The 20,187-nt window shown below is 27.8% G+C and overlaps 3 protein-coding genes across 6 annotated transcripts; 2 read left to right on the top strand and 1 right to left on the bottom strand.

Annotated features, from left to right (window-relative positions):
- Positions 1 to 3,062: 3,062 nt before the first annotated feature.
- Positions 3,063 to 14,523, top strand: msps (msps cytoskeleton-associated protein 5). Its single transcript, XM_033328226.2, has 31 exons — positions 3,063 to 3,289; positions 4,101 to 4,167; positions 4,260 to 4,453; positions 4,604 to 4,810; positions 4,938 to 5,057; positions 5,157 to 5,332; positions 5,407 to 5,630; positions 5,701 to 5,895; positions 6,084 to 6,264; positions 6,360 to 6,472; positions 6,543 to 6,747; positions 6,835 to 6,998; positions 7,088 to 7,239; positions 7,313 to 7,531; positions 7,624 to 7,807; positions 7,935 to 8,138; positions 8,202 to 9,203; positions 9,321 to 9,524; positions 9,631 to 9,766; positions 9,835 to 10,028; positions 10,090 to 10,310; positions 11,062 to 11,241; positions 11,409 to 11,580; positions 11,655 to 11,813; positions 11,886 to 12,073; positions 12,217 to 12,379; positions 12,468 to 12,641; positions 12,721 to 12,870; positions 12,990 to 13,164; positions 13,234 to 13,377; positions 14,146 to 14,523. The coding sequence occupies exons 2-30, from the start codon at positions 4,111 to 4,113 to the stop codon at positions 13,350 to 13,352; spliced, it is 5,832 nt and encodes a 1,943-aa protein (XP_033184117.2). The 5' UTR covers positions 3,063 to 3,289; positions 4,101 to 4,110; the 3' UTR covers positions 13,353 to 13,377; positions 14,146 to 14,523.
- A 395-nt stretch (positions 14,524 to 14,918) lies between these two features.
- Positions 14,919 to 17,312, bottom strand: LOC117153826 (putative divalent cation/proton antiporter TMEM165). Its single transcript, XM_033328227.2, has 6 exons — positions 16,935 to 17,312; positions 16,657 to 16,858; positions 15,845 to 16,020; positions 15,535 to 15,717; positions 15,339 to 15,444; positions 14,919 to 15,193 (listed from the first exon to the last, which is right to left on the bottom strand). Exons 1-6 carry the CDS (start codon positions 17,070 to 17,072, stop codon positions 15,117 to 15,119), a joined length of 882 nt encoding a protein of 293 aa, XP_033184118.1. The 5' UTR covers positions 17,073 to 17,312; the 3' UTR covers positions 14,919 to 15,116.
- LOC117154071 (KICSTOR subunit 2) lies at positions 16,797 to 20,160 on the top strand. Of its 4 annotated transcripts, XM_033328719.2 has the most exons (10): positions 17,587 to 17,957; positions 18,284 to 18,430; positions 18,515 to 18,666; positions 18,728 to 18,868; positions 18,961 to 19,099; positions 19,167 to 19,231; positions 19,295 to 19,360; positions 19,428 to 19,578; positions 19,687 to 19,797; positions 19,861 to 20,160. In XM_033328719.2, the coding sequence occupies exons 1-10, from the start codon at positions 17,877 to 17,879 to the stop codon at positions 20,029 to 20,031; spliced, it is 1,224 nt and encodes a 407-aa protein (XP_033184610.1). In that variant the 5' UTR covers positions 17,587 to 17,876; the 3' UTR covers positions 20,032 to 20,160. The 4 variants fall into 4 exon arrangements, with proteins under 4 accessions (XP_076484068.1, XP_033184610.1, XP_033184609.1 ...); XM_076627953.1 differs by lacking the exon at positions 17,587 to 17,957 and adding an exon at positions 16,797 to 16,886 and having other exon boundaries at positions 19,167 to 19,360; XM_033328718.2 differs by having other exon boundaries at positions 17,590 to 17,957; positions 19,167 to 19,360; positions 19,687 to 19,791.
- The last annotated feature ends 27 nt before the right edge of the window (positions 20,161 to 20,187 follow it).

Genomic DNA, 20,187 nt, shown 5'->3' with positions numbered 1-20,187 from the left:
TGAAAAATATATTTATATGAGGAATATATATTTTTTTAACCCTTTACAATCCGTTGTAGATGTCGTAGCGACATTGTAAGTGGAACTAACAACTTCATTGTCACTGTTGCGGCAACATAAAAGCAATAGTTTATTCCACACATTGACGATGAATAAGAAAGCTTCAAGTAATCTGCGTAGTTTATTTTTACATTTAAATTAAAATATTCTTCATTTTTCCTTAGAAGTTTGTACTGTTAGATTTCATCTATAATTGTGCGTTAAAATTATTATAATCTTTTTTTTTTTATTTACTCTAAAAATGAAAAAAAATGAATTTTCGGAAAGCGAAGAGGAATTCGAACTTAGGTTTTATAGTGACGATTTGGCTGAAATTAATAGTATAAATGAAAGTAGATATAGTGATACCGAGAGCGATAGTGACAGCAGTGATATAATTAATCGAAGTCGAAAAGCTCGGCCTATTGAATCGGATACCGATGATACCGCAAGCTCCACCACGGAAGAGGATGATTGGATTAGTATTACAGAGGATGGGTACAGGCCTACAAGAATAAATTATTCAATAGGACCAAAATCGACAGGACCACAAATTTCTTCTAATATTTTTGAACCTATTCAGTTTTTTAAACTATTTTTCACAAAACCACTTGTTGATGAAATAATAAAGGAAACAAATAACTATGCAAAATCTGTGTTGAATTCAAAGAATCTAACTAAAGACTCTATATGGCAAACATGGCATGATGTAAATGAAGATGAATTCTGGGCTTTCATTGGAGTCATCCTAAATATGGGTACAATGCCTATTTCTAACATGCAAGAATATTGGTCGACTAAACATAACAGTAGAATCCCTTTTTTTTCTGATATATTTACAAGAGCTCGATTCAATCAAATATTTTGGATGCTTCATTTGAAAACACCTGACTCAGGGAGCAAAAATCTTAAAACACATATACAACAAGCCAGCATTTTTTTAGACTATATAGATTCAAAATTTTCTGAGCACTTTATTCCTGGTCAAAATATTAGTTTACACGAATCAATAGTAACATTTAAAGGGAAAATTTCATTTATTACCTATAACCCTATTAAGCCAACAAAGTGGAGTATAAGAATATATGCGATGGTGGATTCTGAAACTGGTTATATCTATACTATCTTACCTTATTATGGGAGTATTACATCAGGAAATCTTATTCGTCCAGATTTACCAGTTAGCACTAGGATTCCACTGCATTTATATCAAAAGTTGTTAGATAAAATTCCAGAGGCACAGGGTTATCATATGTTTACTGATAGATATTATACCAGTATACCTTTGGCAGAAGAATTAATGAAAGTAAAATGTTATTTGACTGGTACCCTAAAACCTAATAGGAAAGATATTCCGATGTTTATTAAAAAATCAAAGTTTTCAGATAAGAAAATTTTTGTTTATAAAAAAAGAAAAATCATGTTCTTAGCCTGGAAAGACAAGAGAATTATGTCACTCTTGAGTACTTGGAATGATGCTGGAATGATAGATTCAAAAAGAATTCTGCAAGGAGGTAAAGAAGTAAACATTAGAAAGCCTAATGTAGTTGTCAGCTACACAAATTCTATGAGCAGCATAAATCAAACTAATCAATATACATCTACTTATTGTTTTTTGAGAAAGTCTCTTAAGTGGTGGAGAAAAATGTTTTTTTGGGGCATGGAGGTGTGTGTAATTAATTCATATATCATATATAAAATTGTGAAAAAAAAACAAAATGAGAAACCATTAACACATTTGAAATATGTTAAACTATTAATAGACCAACTGATTAATAATTTTCGACAAGAAAGATCTAGAGCTTCTACATCATCTTCTGAAATTAGATTAAACGGGAAACTTCATGAAATGCGTAGAGGCAAAAAAAGAGATTGTATTGTTTGCTCCAACAGACAGAAGAAAGGTGAAAGACATGAAACGAGTGAATACTGCAATACTTGCCCTGATAAACCAAGAATGCACCTTGGGGATTGTTTTTCAAGATATCATAAAATGAAGAAATATAAATAGTAGTTTTTATTTTTTGTATTGTTATATTTTTGATATTATATTTTATTAATAAAGCATAATTATAAAAATACATACATGCTTTTTTTTTAGTTGTAAAGCAGTTTTGAAACTTCCGCAGAAACGCAATCGTACCATTGTAAATAATCTCAGAGTAGGTAGTAGCCCATAGTAAAAATAATTGAGTTTCTAGTAGGTCATATTAAAAATTTTTGCAACTACTACACATCAATGAAATGAAAAATGTCAATCATTTGTTACTAAAGGATCACAAAGAATTCACTAAGCATTTTAAAATATCGTTCAAACCGGTTTTTGTTTAGATTTGAGACAGAATTTCCAACAACTTCTAAAATAGTCTTAAACACACTTATAAGATTTTATACTACATATCTATTGCAAAACGACATCTTCGTCATTGACGATTGTAAAATCACAATATTGATAAACTCTGAAAAACGTTAAAGATACTTTGTTATTTTAAATATACAGTCAAGATTTAATTCTTTATACAAAAAATAAAGAAGCATATTTATGTCATCAATATGCTTTGGGTTTGTCCTATGAAGTAACAATAAGTAAGAAAATTATAAATATAATAAAGAATTGTTTAGAATTAAACTTCTTTTATTTATTACCGATTAACGTTTTGTTTGTATATTTATTTTATATACTTTTTTATGTATATAACTGGAGTCATGTAAAATTTTCCCGGACAAGATGGGATCGCAAATGGAAAATATTTAAGAACTGCTGTTCTATAAACTTTTAAATTAGGAACAGAAATATTAAAAGATTAATAATTGGTTTTAATAAAGTTAAACAATATTATGTAAAGATATATCAATTAGAGATAAAAATGAATACATAAAATTATGAAAAATTTGTGAAATGAGTAAATGAAGTTAATGAAATGAAGCATAAAATTGAGAACAAAAGAAATTGGCTTTTAGTACCATCTATCGACAGAAGTAGTAAACTGCAACATTGACCGGGTTCAGAAATTCATAGTTTCGAAAGATATACATAGTTGTCTTTTTGTTTGCGTTCAGCTTGACGGTTGTACAGAACAGAGAATTTATATTTGAAAATTAAATGTAAAAGACTCAACAGCCGCTGAAAGGTCATCATAGGCCTTACAGTCTGGTTACGTGAATATTTCGAATAAACTGAATCGACGATTTTTCTAAGAACGTTGATTCTCCTGTCAAAAGATATTCTCCTATATCTTCGTTTTGTAAGGTAGGTTCGAATTTTTAATGACGAATCCTTACGAGTATTATGTCCTGATATCTGAAATCTCTCCTGTCATAGTACAACATTTATTATATTGTTTTGTTTCTTCTACCAAAAAACGTACGCAGTGAGAAATTAATATTTACTCCGTTATATACGAAACATGTAAATCGTTAGTACTAAAATATATCATTGTGCAATAAATTTATATGCAATAAATATCATCTTCAAATTATAATTTTAATTTTTCTACAAATCATTTAATATACATCATTTTTATACCAATTATAATTACAATTAGAGAATTATAATTTCTAATCTTTTATTTCATATGTTACTTTTAAGATTTGAAAATTCAATCCATCTAGTTTACATTTTTATTATAACATGTTTATTTTAAAAATTTATTCTCCTACTCATAACTAAAAATAAAATATCTTCGAAAATTATGTAAATGTTAGCAAAAATTGCAGCTTCCAATGAACATATGAATGTATTTCATATCTTATAAATTTTATAAATTTAATGTTTCACATATTGATTATATTCATATTCATAATATATGTTTTGCTCTGGTTTCTGTAATTAAATGTCATACTTAATCAAAATATGGTCTAATGTACTACATATTTTCTATAAATTATGCAGACAGTTGTATTTAGTTTATAAAGAACTCCTTTGTAAAAAAAAGATAATGCAATACTTATTGGGAATTAAACCTTGCTATTAAAGTTTTTGGTAAACCATATGTTTAATAAAATAGAAATAAATATAACATGAAACAAAAATTAAAACATTTTAATTATTATCTTTATAGATTTTGAAACATGGAACAAGACACAGAATATATCAAATTACCACTAGAAGAAAGATGTGTGCATAAGGTAATACATATGTTCCTTTCTTGCTATAACCTTTAACATTTAGTTTAAAAAATATGACTTTTTAAATATTTTTACTCATTAATATTATTTAGTTATGGAGAGCTCGTTTGCATGGATATAAAGAATGTGTAAATACATTCCAATGTATCGATGATGAAAAATCTCCAGAGTGGAACAAGTTTTTAGGATTTATTAAAAAGTTTGTGGTAGACAGTAATGCAGTTGCTCAAGAAAAAGGATTGGAAGCAGCATTAGCTTTCATAGAAAATGCTGCGGTAGCAGGGAAGTGAGTATTGTGTATTATAATAAATGTATTAATCTATTAAAATAATTTACTATCATCTTTGTGGCGATAAAGTTTATTAATATGTATAATGTATGTTTTTTTAACATACATTGATAAACTTAACAAAATTACATACTTGTAATTTTATAGAACTGTTGGTGAAGTTATGAATGGAATAGTTACTAAATGTATTGCTGCACCTAAAGCTAAAACAAAAGAGTTAGCAGTACAAATAACACTGATGTATATAGAAATTGAAAAACATGAAGCTGTTCAGGAAGAGTTATTAAAAGGAACAGAAGCAAAAAATCCAAAAATTGTTGCTGCATGTATTTCTACTTTAACATTGGCTTTAAGGTAATTACATATTATTTGTATTATTTATTATTGTATATATTGACTGTAATAGCCAGGTGTCAAGAAAATTGTTGTTCAATATATGTTATTATCTCAGTATGTAACTACTAAATTCTTAAACTTGTAGACAATTTGGACCAAAAGTAGTTAATATAAAGCCTTTAATGAAGAAGATTCCTGGTTTTCTTGAAGATAGAGACAAAACTGTCAGAGATGAAGGAAAATTCATGGTTATTGAAATTTACAGGTATTGTCTTAATTTTATTTATATGAACATTACATATTACTGTATAATGAAAATGTTTTAACAAAAGTTCTATTTCTAATTTTATTTTGTAATATCTAGATGGATAGGAGCTCCTTTAAAACAACAGTTGAATACATTAAAACCAGTACAAATTACGGAATTGGAGGCAGAGTTTAATAATTTAAAAGAAGAAAAAGTCGCTCCTACTCGATTTTTGAAATCGCAAAAGCCTAAGGCGATATGTATTACAGATTCTACAAGTGATATCGGTGAAGGTAAATGGTTTTAAAATTATATATTGTAATTTTACTGTTCCTATTCATAATAAAAGATTTGTATTGTATTTAAGAGGGCAAAGATGATGGTGATAGCGTTTCTGCTCCTGACATTGATCCTTATGAATTGTTGGAACCTGTTGATATACTTTCTAAACTTCCAAAAGATTTTTATGAAAAGCTTGAAGCTAAAAAATGGCAAGAACGGAAAGAAGCCTTAGAAGCCTTAGATGCTCTCGTAAAAAATCCTAAATTGGAAAATGGTGATTATGGAGATGTTGTAAGAGCTTTGAAAAAGGTATGAGTCTCTCTGCTACTACATATTTCAATCATTTCTACTTTATTTATTTTTCAAATATTATAAACAGATCATATCCAAAGATACTAACGTATTAGTGGTTGCATTGGCTGGAAAATGTTTGGCAGGATTAGCAGGTGGTCTAAAAAAACGATTTCAACCTTATGCAACTGCGTGTTTGTCATCAATTTTGGAAAAGTTTCGTGAAAAAAAGCAAAACGTTGTGCAAGCACTTAGAGAAGCTGCAGATGCTATTTTTCTTAGTGTAAGTATAAATGAAGTATAAATAATTGTTAACTATATATATTTATTATTATATTTATTTATATGTACACAGTTTTAACATCTTTTTACTGTAGATTTAATCCAATGTTTAAATAATATATAATAAAATTTATAAAAGAATAATATGCACCTTATAAATATGCAAATAATGTTTTATGCATACATTAGGTTTCTATTGATCTTATACTAGAAGATACACTTGCTGCATTAGAGAACAAAAATCCTGCAGTAAAAGCAGAAACGGCTGCTTATTTAGCAAGATGTTTTTCACATACTCCACCACCAACTTTAAATAAAAAGCTATTAAAGGCTTATACTGGTGTACTTTTGAAAACCTTAAATGAACCAGGTATATTTTGAGATACATTGTACTATGTACTAATATATATACATGTATTAACATACATTTGTTAATATTATTACCACCAAAATCATTTGTTTTAGATCCAACTGTTCGAGATAGTTCTGCAGAAGCTCTTGGCACAGCTATGAAATTAATTGGTGAAAAATCTATGATGCCATTTCTTACGGATATAGATAATTTGAAAATGACTAAGGTATTTAAGGTCAAAAATTGTTAATTATATCCATTATAATGTTATATATATTTTTTTTCCATCTTGCTAGATAAAAGAATGCGCGGACAAAGCTGTAATTCATGTTAAAGTTCCTAGTGCACCAAAAGTAGTAGAAAGACCAAATACTGCTCCAAGTAAAATTGAATCAACAGCAAAAGCTAAAGAGCTAGACTCGAAAACGACTAAAAGACCTAATACTAGTACAACTAAAAAGCTTCCTTCTAAGAAGCCATCTGCTTCTTTAACTAATTTAGGTAATCATACATAATTCTTAAAGTTTATTATTCTAATAATTTTACCGTTGCTTGATCTAGTTATCTAATCTTTATTATTTATTATAGCTGTTTCTAAAAAGTCATCTGGTACAAAACTTCAAATAGAAAAAAATTATAGTGTTGAAGAGATAGAAGAAATGGCTATTCAAATGTTACCAGCTGATATCCTTAGTGGTCTTGTTGACAGCAATTGGAAGACTCGGTTAGCTGCAGTTGAGCAACTTTTGGAGGTAATTGAAACATTTACATCTGTTTTTAATCATAAGTAAAGTACTAATATTATACTAGATGTTAAGTAACAAACAATATGTTATTTTAGTTTGTAAAGCAAATAGATCCAATGGAAATACCTATACAAGTGATTGTACGAACCTTAGCAAAGAAACCAGGTTTCAAAGATACAAATTTCCAAGTTCTAAAATTGCGATTAGAAATAGTAAAGTTTTTGGCAGAAAATTTTCCGTTTTCAACGTAAGATAATCCACGTTTAATTTTAAAGGTATATAGTAAGTCATATACGTAGTATAATTGTATTTCCTTCCAGTACTGTTTGTGAATATTGTGTCATGGACATAGCTGAAAAATTAGGTGACGCGAAAAATAGCGCAGTTGCCGGCGAAACTCTTTTAGTAATAGCAGAAGCAACAAGTTTGGAATATGTGGCACAAGAAATAGTAGCATTTGCTTTTAATCAAAAAAATCCTAAAGTTCAGCAAGAAACATTAGCGTTATTATGTAGGGGTCTTATAGAATTTGGATGTGTGTAAGTAATAATTTATTTAATATAACATTCTATTCTAAATAATGTACTGTGGTTAATATATACATATATAACTTATAATAAATATGTTTTAGTATCAATGTTAAATCCTTAATGGAAAATATAAAAAAGGCAGTTGCCGCCACAAATCCTGGTGTTCGTACTTCAGCTATTACATTATTAGGTACATTATATTTATTTATGGGTAAACCACTACTTATGTTTTTTGAGAATGAGAAACCAGCTTTACGTCAACAAATTGAACAAGAGTGTGAAAAGGTAATTTTAGTACTGTTGTAGTAAATTATTGTTTCAAAATATATGTCTTTGATAATACTTTATATAAATTAAACTTTATGTTTGTAATAATGATAATATTATGTTAATATAAATTATTATTTAATAGCACAATGGTGAGTCACCACCTGTCCCAATTCGTGGGATAAAGAGCAAAAAGGATAAAACAAGCGATGATGATGAAGATGTAGAAATGGACAAAAAATCTAGTAGTAATAGTGAAACTGATATTAATAATCTTATTCCACGTGTTGATATTAGTAATCAAATTACAGAAGGTCTTCTTAATGAACTATCTGATAAAAATTGGAAGGTTAGCATTATACTTTAAGATGTGCAATTATTTGATAATCTAAATTAAATTTGTTTAAATTAGGTACGAAATGAAGGTTTACAAAAAATAAATGCCATTATATCTGAGGCAAAATTTATAAAAGGTTCTATTGGTGATTTACCACAAGGTTTGGCACTACGATTAGTTGATAGCAATAGTAAAATAGCTCAGTCAACTTTAGGGATATGTCAAGCTTTAGCTGTTGCAATGGGTCCTCCAGCAAAACAACATATTCGAGTCCTTTTCCCCGGCTTTATACAATGTTTAGGTGATAACAAAAATTGGATTAGAACTGCAGCTATTTCTTGCATAAATACATGGGGAGATCAATGTGGTTATAAAGAATTTTTTGATGGTGAAATGATTGGAGATGCTTTGAAATCTGGGTCACCACTACTTAGAGCTGAGGTTTGGGGTTGGTTAGCACAAAAATTATCATTGATTCCTACAAAACAAATACCAAAAGAAGAACTCCTTGTATGTCTTCCGTATTTGTACAATAATTTAGAGGATCGTAATTCCGATGTGCGAAAAAATGCTCAAGAAGCAGTTTTAGGATTTATGATTCATCTTTCTTATGAAGTAATGGCTAGAAATACAGAAAAACTGAAACCTGGATCACGAACAGTAGTACTTACTGCATTAGATAAATCTCGACCGAATTTGCCTATAAAACCTCTACCGAAAAAACAAGCACCAAAGGAAAATCAGAAAACTGTTAAAAGTGCTGGAGCTTTGAAAGCTGCAAAAGCAGTAGTAAAACCTAATCAAAAACAACCAACATCAAAACCTGGTAGTGCTCGTAAAAAAGATGATGATGTGGATACAAGTCCTTTATTGGCTACTAATAATTTGAAACATCAAAGAGTGATCGACGAACAAAAGTTAAAAGTCTTAAAATGGAATTTTACGACACCAAGGGAAGAATTTGTTGAACTTTTAAAAGAACTTATGACCGCTGCAAACGTAAATAAAACTTTATTAGCCAATATGTTTCATTCTGATTTTCGATATCATCTTAAAGCAATTGAGGCATTAACCGAGGTAATTATTTTAAGCATTTAACATATCAAAATCTTGTATTTATTTATTTTTGTAAATACTAATATTCTACTGTAGTGTTTTTAGTGTTTGTCATTTCAATATTTTTATTATTTTTAGGATTTGCCCGATAATAGTAAAGCATTGGTATCGAATTTAGACCTTATTCTCAAGTGGTTGACGCTACGATTTTTTGACACTAATCCTTCAGTACTATTAAAAGGTTTAGAGTATTTGAGGATGGTATTTGATTTATTAATAGAAAACCAGTATCATATGTTGGAAAATGAGGCCGCATCGTTTATTCCATATCTCATTATCAAAGTAAATTACTTCATACTTTGCTATATCAGCAATATTATTGTTTTAATAGTTGTTTCTCTCAACATATATTCTACTTGTATCAATATATACACACATATTTGTCCAGATTGGCGATCCAAAAGATGCAGTGCGTAATGGAGTTCGTGCATTATTTAAACAAATAGCATTGGTGTATCCAGTGAGCAAATTATTTTCTTATGTAATGGAAGGTTTAAAATCTAAAAATGCTCGGCAGAGAACAGGTAAATAAAGTAATTAAAAAATATAGAAATCGTGATTAGCAAATGCTAAATAATTGTTCTACTTTTAGAATGCTTAGATCAACTTGGTTCTCTTATTGAAAATTATGGATTGTCAGTTTGCCAACCATCTACATCTGTGGCACTAAAAGAAATTGCCAAACAAATAGCAGATCGTGATAATTCTGTTCGAAATGCTGCTTTAAATTGCATTGTTCAAGCATATTTTCTTCAAGGGGAACGAATATACAAACTTATTGGTCAGGTAATGATTTTATAATTGTTTTTGTATAATTATGATGTTTCACTAATTTATTGATTTTTAGATATCTGAAAAAGATCAATCATTATTGGATGAGCGTATTAAAAGAGCTGCTAAAAATTACCCAGTAAAATTGGCTTCTGCCAATAGACTTTCAACACCTTCAAATGCAACACCTATTCCTTCTAATGAAGATGTTAAAAGTTCTAATGAAGAATATGAAGAAGAAAATGATGAAATATCTGAATCACCACAGCCACCTGTACCACCTCAATCTAATGAACTGTAAGTATAATGCAATAGTTTTATATATATTTCTGCACATTAAAACTTATTTTTAACAACATTTCCATATAAAAGCATTTATTTTATGTATTATAATTTTTATGTCGTGACATTAATTATATCACAGATATTTAATGCCATTCCTTTTGATATTATTATTAAATTGCTAATATAATTAAACAAAACATCTTTAATACTATATATTTTTTGTAACCATATCTTATTATTTCTTTTTTGTTAATTATTTTTGTTTGTACGAATCTGCTTTTAATATTTCCAGGCCACATGTAACAGAGACTACAAATGTACCAACAGACTCTTATGAAACTAATGAACCTCTTTCAAACATTTCATCTCCAAATCATGATGAAGATGATATTAAAACGTTTGTGCTTCTTGTGATTTGTTTTTAGTGTGCTGTATATGTATGGTGGCGGGTATATGAGAAATAACAAGCAATCGCATGTTTAGTTGGTTATTTTATTTTCAGCGTAGTAGTATAAGTTTATTTGAGATCACTATTGCATATACATATTTTTGATTATAATGATCATATCAATTTTATAAAAGATAATATACATTAGAATAAATTTTGTGGTTTGAAACTGGTTCAATGTTGTTAAAGTGATAAAACAATCTAAGAGTAATGTCCTATATAGATTAGATTTATATGTAGTAAATACTGCAATAAGTACAGTAAATGTAGTATTAATCTGATTTTACACAATTTTTACATAATTTTAATTTTTAGAAATTCTCCAACTTCGACACAACCAAAAGTTTCAGGTCCATTTGGACTTGACATGGACTTTTTACAAAGAATTGAATTAAATGCACCTGTAAAGTATAGTAATCCTGTTCTGGTAGAAATTGATTTAACAGATCTAAATGAAAATCCCACAACAAACGCAATGAATATACATAAAGTACCGTAAGTAATTATTATCATCTCTTGTTACATTTTCTAATTATTAGTAATAGAAGGCATATTTAATAATTTTCTTTGTTTCATGTTTTTGTATAAAGTTAGATCTAATATAGAAGCTATCAAAGTGACTTGTTTGAAATGTTAGATTTTAATTAAAAAAATTTTTGTAGAGTTATTCCTATGTCTCCTCCGAAATTATTAGTATCAAAATCTGCATCAATGACGCAGCAGCAGCTGGGTACTGGTAATACTAGCAAAGAGGAAAGTCTTGAACGTAAAATTCTTGCAATGGCTAGTTTAGATTTGGCTGTTGCAATACAATCAATGAACAGCATCGATAATGTCCGTATTTAGAATATACATGTTTGTGTATTAAGTTATATATATTATATTTGTAATTTTTAATTATTTTGTAGCTGATAAAATCTCATCAAATTTTGAGTTTACAATCTAAGGAAGATAAATTTATTGGTTCGATAAATATGCAATTAAAACTTTTGCAAACTTATCCTTTACAACAAGGAGGTGCAGATATATCTAAAGGGTTTAGAAATACATTTATGGTTTTATTAGCGGTAAGAATTAATTATATAATACGTATAAGATAGTAACGATATACATTGCATTTATTGTGGAACTATCTACAGTTTTACGATACTGGGATTCTTGGAAAGAACGTTCCATTAATACATCTGAAAGAACTTGTGGATCAAATGATCAGCTTATTAGCAGAGAACAAACTAAATCATTTACACCAGGCAGAAGCATATTATCGCGTTATTAACAACATTGTTTGTAAAATAATAGACAACTCAAATCATACTACTATTATATGGTAATAATCTTAAAAATTTTATTTAGTAATGTATGTTGACTGACGTTGATAATAGTGTTGATGACAGTTGTTATACATATATTTAAAATATCCTTATTAAAGTATTAAATATAACTAATTCATTCATTTTTTTTAATGCTAAGTGTTTTAATAAAATTACTTCATGGATGTGCTGAATCTGCTGCTCCATCCAAATATGAGGAACTAGTAATGAAGTGTTTATGGAAGATAGTGAAAACAATCCCTAATTGGGCTGCAGATTTAGATTATGACACTATTCTTTTAGAAGTACATCGGTTCCTTAAGGTAACAGTTTTTTTGCTGTAAACATTTTATATGTGCCATCTATAATAAAGATTCTTTTTTCTTCTTTTTAAATATGTATATTTTACAGGATTATCCAAGTATATGGTGGAAAAAACGAAAATCTGATACTCCATTACGTACAATTAAGACAATTCTTCATAGCATGACCCGTGTAAAAGGCAGTACCATACTCAGTCACTTAACACGAATAAATAATACAAATGAATCAGAATTACAGAATTATCTTATTAGACTAATTGCGGTTAGTAAATTAGATATTATGAGATATTGAATCTTATGAAATACATAAAATTTTAATTTCTGATAATAATGTTTAATAGACATTTAAGCCAGATGAAATTAATAGCAACCCCAAAAGTGCTCTAAAATCCAGCGGTGCGGGAAAAGCTCAAGAACATTTGTCGAAATTTACGCATCAACAGTTGTCAGAAATATTTAAAAAGATTGGATCTAAAGAACATACAAAAGAAGTATGTATATCGATAAATAATATACTTATTTTTTAATGGATAACTAGATAATATATTTCAATTATCTAGTAGCTAATGTTTTGATACTTATACTTAATAAGTATACTTATTTTGTACAGGGTTTAATGCAGCTTTACGATTTTAAACTTCAATATCCTGAAGCGGATGTACAACCTTTCTTGGTAAAATCTCATCAATTCTTTCAAGACTTTATAGAGCAAGGATTAAGAGATATTGATCAAGCACGAAAAAATCAAAATCTTATAACACAAACTAATAACCAGTACTCAACAGGTAAATACTTATAATGTGAAATACTAATCAAATTACTTATTATTACTTTACGTAAATAATTTGCTTCAGAAATAGCCGAATCCGCTAGTTCGGAAGAAAAAAGCCTAATGGATCCATTGCATAGGCTCGAAAAACTTCGATTATCTGAAGCACAATGTAGAACTACTAACCAGCCAAGTCCAACATGAATTAATTCTTATTAATTCTTACTAAGTAAGAAAAGGAATTACATATGAATAATAGTTTAAGAATTTATTAAAAATTTTAGCTTGCATTTCAAGAATATAAAATAAAATATACAGAGTGTTTAGTGAAAATGGTTTTGAGACTTAAGGAAGATATATAAAGAAAGAATTTTTTGGCCTAAAATGTAATTTTGTATCCTTTCATGAGGTTACTTATTCGTAATAAATAATATAATGAAATCATAGCAATGAATAAAAATAATACAAAATGTAAATACTTTAAAATATACATTGGCTTATGATTCACAGATGTGAATGTGTAGAACACATTGAACATATTTTTAGAAATGAAAATAAATATTAGTATTTTAATAGTTTCTTTGTTAATATTACGATTTTATGTTACAATACAGTTTTTCTTTAAACTTTTCTTTGTTGGGCTTTCAAAAATTCTTAATTCTTTCATTTACATTTAATGTGTTTTTAAGAGATTCATTCATATTACTAAATACTAGTAAATACAAAATTACATTTTGTACTAAAATTGATTTTGATGTTTCTGATGACTCCTCTCAATGAGCTCTCAATGAGTTCATATATTTTTAAATATTTTCTTTATACATCCTGTATATTGTATATAACAATCATGATTCATAAAGTAGAATTCGGAATTAAAGCGATTAAAAATATTCTTTCTGATTTACGTCTTTAAATTAATTTTATATAAAGAAAATATTAATGATATATATTTTATTATGTGCATTATCTATATGAACAGATAAATTCTATTTTACAGGGTTGCAGTGCTTAAATAACTGGATTAAGAACCAATAATACACACAATACAATATGAAGTAAATAGTACATAGACCAGAAAGAATAATCGTCATACCTAATGTACGTAATGTTACGCTATTCAGTGCAACATTAACTGTAGCATTTATGTCTTGATTTTCTCAGTAACTACATATGTGTTATAATGCTAATTATCAGGAGTTTATGTGTTACAACTCTTAAAATAATTGCTAACATGTTATAGTACTCGTATTTATCAACATTTGGGAAAAATAATTAAGCTATAAGAAGCTAGTATTATGCTCTCTTTAGACTGATTTTACACAGAATCGATTTATATTTCGTTATTTCTTTTAAAATAAATCCACTCATTAATGTATATCGTTGATCTATATTTATAAAAGAAATATTACATGTCTTTGTTATTTAATTAATTAAAACTTAATAGTACTACACATAAGAAGCATGTTTCTTCATATTTATAATCCCGGTATACGAATGTAGATTTAATACGTTAATTTTTCATAATAAAAGAACATAGTATTAGCGAAATAATGATAATAATAATTATTATAAAATAATAGTAACTTAATATATCTACAAAAATTTCTGGAAGAATTTATGTAGTGTAAGTAGAGTGTGTATATATTCTAACTTAAAGTATTCAATAAAATAGCTTATAATAATACTACTTATTATTTTTACACTATACACCGTTGTTTAGTGCTTGATATGTCGTATCATTTAATCTTACAACAATTTTATTCACATGAGTAATTATTTATATCAATATAATTTCAAGCATAATGTACAAATTATATACATAAGTACTTTTTATGTAAAAATGTAGTGTATATTATGATTTTTACTATCTCATCACACAATCTGTACACAAATATGGAAAATATGTACATTATCTCATAGCAAAATATATTTTATGACATATAGGTATATAAACACTGTATACTGTTTTCATACATCTTCCGTAGGTGTGATAAAAAGTGCTGTTAAAGCAAATAGTAGAAATACCAATCCACCAATTATGGTCACTATAAATAATAAAAATAGTCCCAATTTGTTATTCCTTTTAAATTCTATTACAGTATCATTAATATTTAGTGATTTACATATACATATATAACCTATACAAGTAGAAATATTATCTATTTTTTAATATAGAAAAGTATACTTTACCTGTTCGTACTGAAATTCTCTGAGCTATCATCCTCCCCCCTAATACTGCTAATCCTGTACAAAATGAATGTCCTAATATTCCACCTATTACAACTCCATAAACATTCTAGAAATAATAAATTTTTCTTTCTTTATAATTAGGGTTCAACATTGTTCTATACATGTTATAAAGCCAAATATTAAATATAAATGTCACCTCTCTTGCTGCAAGTATAATAGTTGTAAGCTGTGAGCGATCACCCCATTCTGCAAGAAATGTTAATGTAAATGCTTGAAGGAATATCCTAGAGAGGAGCACCAGTGCACTAATTTTTGTTGCTTTTCTTATAACACCAGTTTCTGGATCTTGTACTAAAGTGCTTGCAGTTTCCTTTTCATACTGAAAGTGATGATATTTAAAAATTATTTAATTCCTGCAAAAACGTTAAAGGAATAGTTTCAAAACAATTATTCTATAAAATCTAATGAAAATTGCTTATAACTATTTATATTTTTAATATTGATACCTCATCTTCTCGTTTCCTTAAATCAGATTGCACTTCTTCTAATTCTTCTTGTGCCTCAGTTGCAGACATCTTATAACCATCCCGTAGCATTTTCAAACCAAATAAAGCAAAAAGCGCAGTAGAAATGTAGTATGTATAAACACTAGGAATTATGGTTGCAGCATATCCAAAAATGACTGAAAATCAGAAAGAAAGACAACTATTATATAATATACATATAATGTTTTGATTATTTTATAAATACCATAATATTGTTGAATATACTACTAAAAACAATTCTAGTAAATGTGTTATACTGTATATAGCTTTTATATTATGGTGTTCTACCACATTCCAATCAAATATGTAAAAAATGTTAAAATTAGTAGATTGAGTATGGAAATCTTATTGTAAAATCTATTTGCTCTTTGAATTTGAATTTCTTGTCTCTTTACTTGGAAAATAAATAAAATCTGTAATCTAGATAAAACCTATTAGTAATATTAAAATACTTAAGTTCAGGATTGAATTGGGTTTATTACAAATCCATATAATACTTAAAGTTACAAGAGAAGTAACAAGATTATCAAAACATACTGTGTAATCATGTGCTAAAATGTAAAAATGTTTTGGGTATCTTTTATACAGGTAATCAGATATCGGATAACAGAATGCAAACTTCATTATATATCATAGATAAAATTACATGGAATATTTAGTTATATGAATTTTTGTAACAATTTTCAAATGCCACACTCATATTTAGAATAGGTCCTAGATATTATTGGATAATAGAAAAAGTTGTCTAATCAAACTTTTACATATAACAATACCTGAAAGGAGAGTCATCAAAGCCAGTGCACTAATTGCTCCTATAAAAACTGTCAGTCTTGGATGTTTCATTGCCATAATAGCAGCGATAAAGAAAGTTTTGTCACCCAATTCAGAAACAACGATGACAGACAAAGAAGCTATAAATGCATGTATAAAACCAAGGTTATCCTTGGTTTGTGGTGACATTGCATCTTCAGGTCTCTAGTATTTATTAGAAACATTAATACGTGTAAGTTCATATTATTTAATACAGATAAATTGAATTATAAATATTTACCATAGACGTCATTATCATTTGAAATCTACTATCATATATAGGTTCACTTTCACTTAATACTGTAGATAAAAAAAAACAGTTTATTACACATATATATAAAAAATACTCGCTTGTTGATAGAGATCGAATAAAGCCCATTGTTTTTAATTTATAATAATAATACTAGGAGTTTTAACTTCAACTTTTTTAGTGTTGAACACGTTATCAGTACATGGAACATACGCACGGTGAAGTACGGATACTTATACTATCTAATGTTTCACGTTGCAGATTCTATATTGTGAAATTTACACAATATTCGTGATGGATATTTAATGTTTCGAAAATTGATCACTCATCAAATGAAAATATTTGATACAAATATACTATGTATCTCATGTATTTTATAAGAATTAATATTTAAACATATTAAATTCTCAAAAGTTTGAGTAACAATTTTCAAACTACTATTTATTTCATGAAACATATATGTATTTGTAGGACTTAAACATTAGAATTATACACCTAGAAAACATTAATCTGACAGATGTCGCTGAACAACAAATGAAGTTAGAAAGAGGGGATGGTTCTATAGAAATATTAAATTTAACAATGTATGCACATACATATATGATTTAAGACAAGAATAGTTGTTTAGTTGTCACAAATATTTAAAGTGCATTTTGAAATTTATATTACATAAACATAGGCTTAATGTTTTGTTGAATATAATGTCATCCTGTCTTCTTAAGACCATTTAAATGGTTTATTTTTGGCGCGAATTTAGCTTATTTGAGAAATACATGTGCAACTCAGAGGTCACCACAATCATAAATCAGTGCATATTGAAATGACAGTTTAGTGTAATGTACACTATTTTAAGATTTCATAACCTCTAGAAATATGAGTAATGAAAATAAACATAAGTTATTTTGTTGTGATCATAATAAAAACAGATAAGAAATGGATCACGAAGAAGAATTTCTTAATACGTTTTTTGCTCAAGTTGCTCAATTATGTACTGACAAAGCTAAAGAATTAGTTGTAAGTAATTACTATAAAGTATATACAAATTTACTAGTAACGTAAAATAAAAATCTGGCTGATTTAATACAATTGAATGTATATTTATAATATGTATAGCTTTTACAAATTTTAGTGTTAACGTTTCCATACATTAACGTAACATACATTACTGCAGAATATGAAAGATGAAATATACAAATCCATAAATGAAATTGTGATAATATTCTACAAATTTAGATATATAAATTCAACATTTTTTATTTAATTCTTAAGAAAATTTTAAATTGAGAACTAATTACTATCTTCTAATAATTTAGAAATGCATATTTAATCATTAATTCCAGGAAAAGGAACGTGGATCATGTCGTCAAACACAAATGGGCCCATGGGGAATGTTACTTATGCATTTACCACAAATAGCAGTAGCAGAACATTCATATGCAGATCTAGGTTTCCTCCATACTAAAAATAAAGGATTTTTGCGGAAAGATGTAAATATGTTAATGTTTATTTTAATATAATATAAAAATAAATAATGACATTTAATTAATATCTATTATTACGTGTTTCTCTAGAACTCATTAAGAACAGTATATGAATCTTTGAAATCTGATCTAAAAAGGGTAGAGGAAATGACTAGAGGAACCAATTCAATTGGTGCAACAGTTGCTGAGGTTTCTAATCAACTGTGTCAATATATTACTGCGAAAATACAACTGATAGATTTGTTAGTATATTGTTACTTTAATTTGTAGTTAAATATCTCATATAATATTATTCTATTACAGTTATGAAAAAATGTACAATATGAGTATCAATAGCAAGACTATGAAATATCAGGAATTATTACAATGCATTGAAGGAATAGTAGAAATTCATTCCTTGTCTTGTTCGCATCTAGCACTAACTGCTATTAAAGCAAGTTTAACGTAAGTACAAATCAAAATAAAATATTAGAATTAAAAACTGGAAATTGTGGTCATAATTTATTCTTCTTGAAATTAAGACATGCTTTGATTAGTTTAGAGTGCGAAATATTAGTGCAATTAACAAAGGCACAAGTTGAACTTCAACATTGGAGATTTTTATCAACATTAATGGCTCTGTATGGTGCACAGACACGAATGTCAGCTTGGGAGAGAACTTTACAAAGTAAAGAGGTAAGTGATATAGATAAGATAACGAAGGAAAAAGATAAATATTTTTAATTAATTAACATATTTTTAGTCATGGAAACTGGGTTTCAGTGCCTCATTTTTAAAAGCAAATCAACAACCAGCATTGTATCAATGGTTAGTGAAACTACGTAGTAGCATATTAGCTAAGTGCTCTTTATATTTTCATACTACTTTAAGTCAGCAGGCTAGTCCAGGAGAAATGAGAAGTATCATGAGCAAGCAAAATGTGGACTACTACCATAAGTAAAACATTTTTAATTATTTCAATTAAAAGTTATTGAATGAGTATTGATATACATTTTTATTTTAGAATACAAAGCTTTCAACGTAAACACGACGTCCTCGCGGTCTTAATAATATTTGACTCTAGGGGAGTAGAAGATGCAGGTCTGGGTTACAGACATCCACGTAGAGAACCAAATACTTCTGAGCAATTCCCTGTTGTTCTTAGTTGTCCTAGCGTGAGTCTATATAAATTATAAATGATTGGCAAAAAGATAAATGTAATACGTTGTAGCAGTATTAATATTCACTAAATTTTGTTTTCTAAAAAAAATATTACCTTTTAGGTATTTGTACAAAAGCCATCAATTCACTTAGATAACATACAAAAACGAATTAAAGAACGACATACGGAACTTCTTGCTATGGATAAGATTATATATTATAAAAATGTAAAAGTATGTTAATAGAAGCGCTTTTTGATAAATTTTATATTTTAATACAAATTGATTTTCTTTTAGGATATATGTACATATGCCATGTACAATACCGATCCTAGAATGACTTTAGTCACTGTATCTGAAAATGGTAAACAAAAAGACAAAGAAGCTCACATAGCATCATTTATGACAGACTTATGTGTGCAAATTAGGTGTAATAAAATATATGAGTCGTTAAAATTATCAAAATGAAGAATCACATATATACGTATAAAAATGTTAAAATACCACCAAAGATTATAAGAAGAAAAAGAATCAAAAGTTATTTAAATAATAACATGGAACATGTTGTATGTTAATAAAATTTTTATTGCTCGGTTATGTACTATATTATTTATTTCTGAAGTA

The sequence above is a fragment of the Bombus vancouverensis genome, chromosome 3 (genome assembly GCF_051014615.1).
Source record: "Bombus vancouverensis nearcticus chromosome 3, iyBomVanc1_principal, whole genome shotgun sequence".
Lineage (NCBI taxonomy): Eukaryota > Metazoa > Arthropoda > Insecta > Hymenoptera > Apidae > Bombus > Bombus vancouverensis.
Note: the sequence above shows the minus strand (reverse complement) of the source record. Positions and strands in the feature narration are given on the sequence as shown.

What these genes read in the sequence shown, in the direction of transcription:
- LOC117153826 (XM_033328227.2), bottom strand. Translation starts at nt 17,072, where the DNA reads ATGGGCTTTATTCGATCTCTATCAACAAGCGAGTATTTTTTATATATA. An exon ending in TAAGGAAACGAGAAGATGAG is followed by an intron (nt 15,718 to 15,844) that starts GTATCAATATTA and finishes CATCACTTTCAG; the next exon opens with TATGAAAAGGAAACTGCAAG. An exon ending in GAGAATTTCAGTACGAACAG is followed by an intron (nt 15,194 to 15,338) that starts GTAAAGTATACT and finishes TATTATTTATAG; the next exon opens with TGACCATAATTGGTGGATTG.
- LOC117154071 (XM_033328717.2), top strand. Translation starts at nt 17,877, where the DNA reads ATGGATCACGAAGAAGAATTTCTTAATACGTTTTTTGCTCAAGTTGCT. An exon ending in AAAATACAACTGATAGATTT is followed by an intron (nt 18,667 to 18,727) that starts GTTAGTATATTG and finishes ATTCTATTACAG; the next exon opens with TTATGAAAAAATGTACAATA. An exon ending in TTGTTCTTAGTTGTCCTAGC is followed by an intron (nt 19,579 to 19,686) that starts GTGAGTCTATAT and finishes ATTACCTTTTAG; the next exon opens with GTATTTGTACAAAAGCCATC.
- msps (XM_033328226.2), top strand. Translation starts at nt 4,111, where the DNA reads ATGGAACAAGACACAGAATATATCAAATTACCACTAGAAGAAAGATGT. An exon ending in TTCCATATCTCATTATCAAA is followed by an intron (nt 9,525 to 9,630) that starts GTAAATTACTTC and finishes ATATTTGTCCAG; the next exon opens with ATTGGCGATCCAAAAGATGC. An exon ending in ATGAATATACATAAAGTACC is followed by an intron (nt 11,242 to 11,408) that starts GTAAGTAATTAT and finishes AAATTTTTGTAG; the next exon opens with AGTTATTCCTATGTCTCCTC.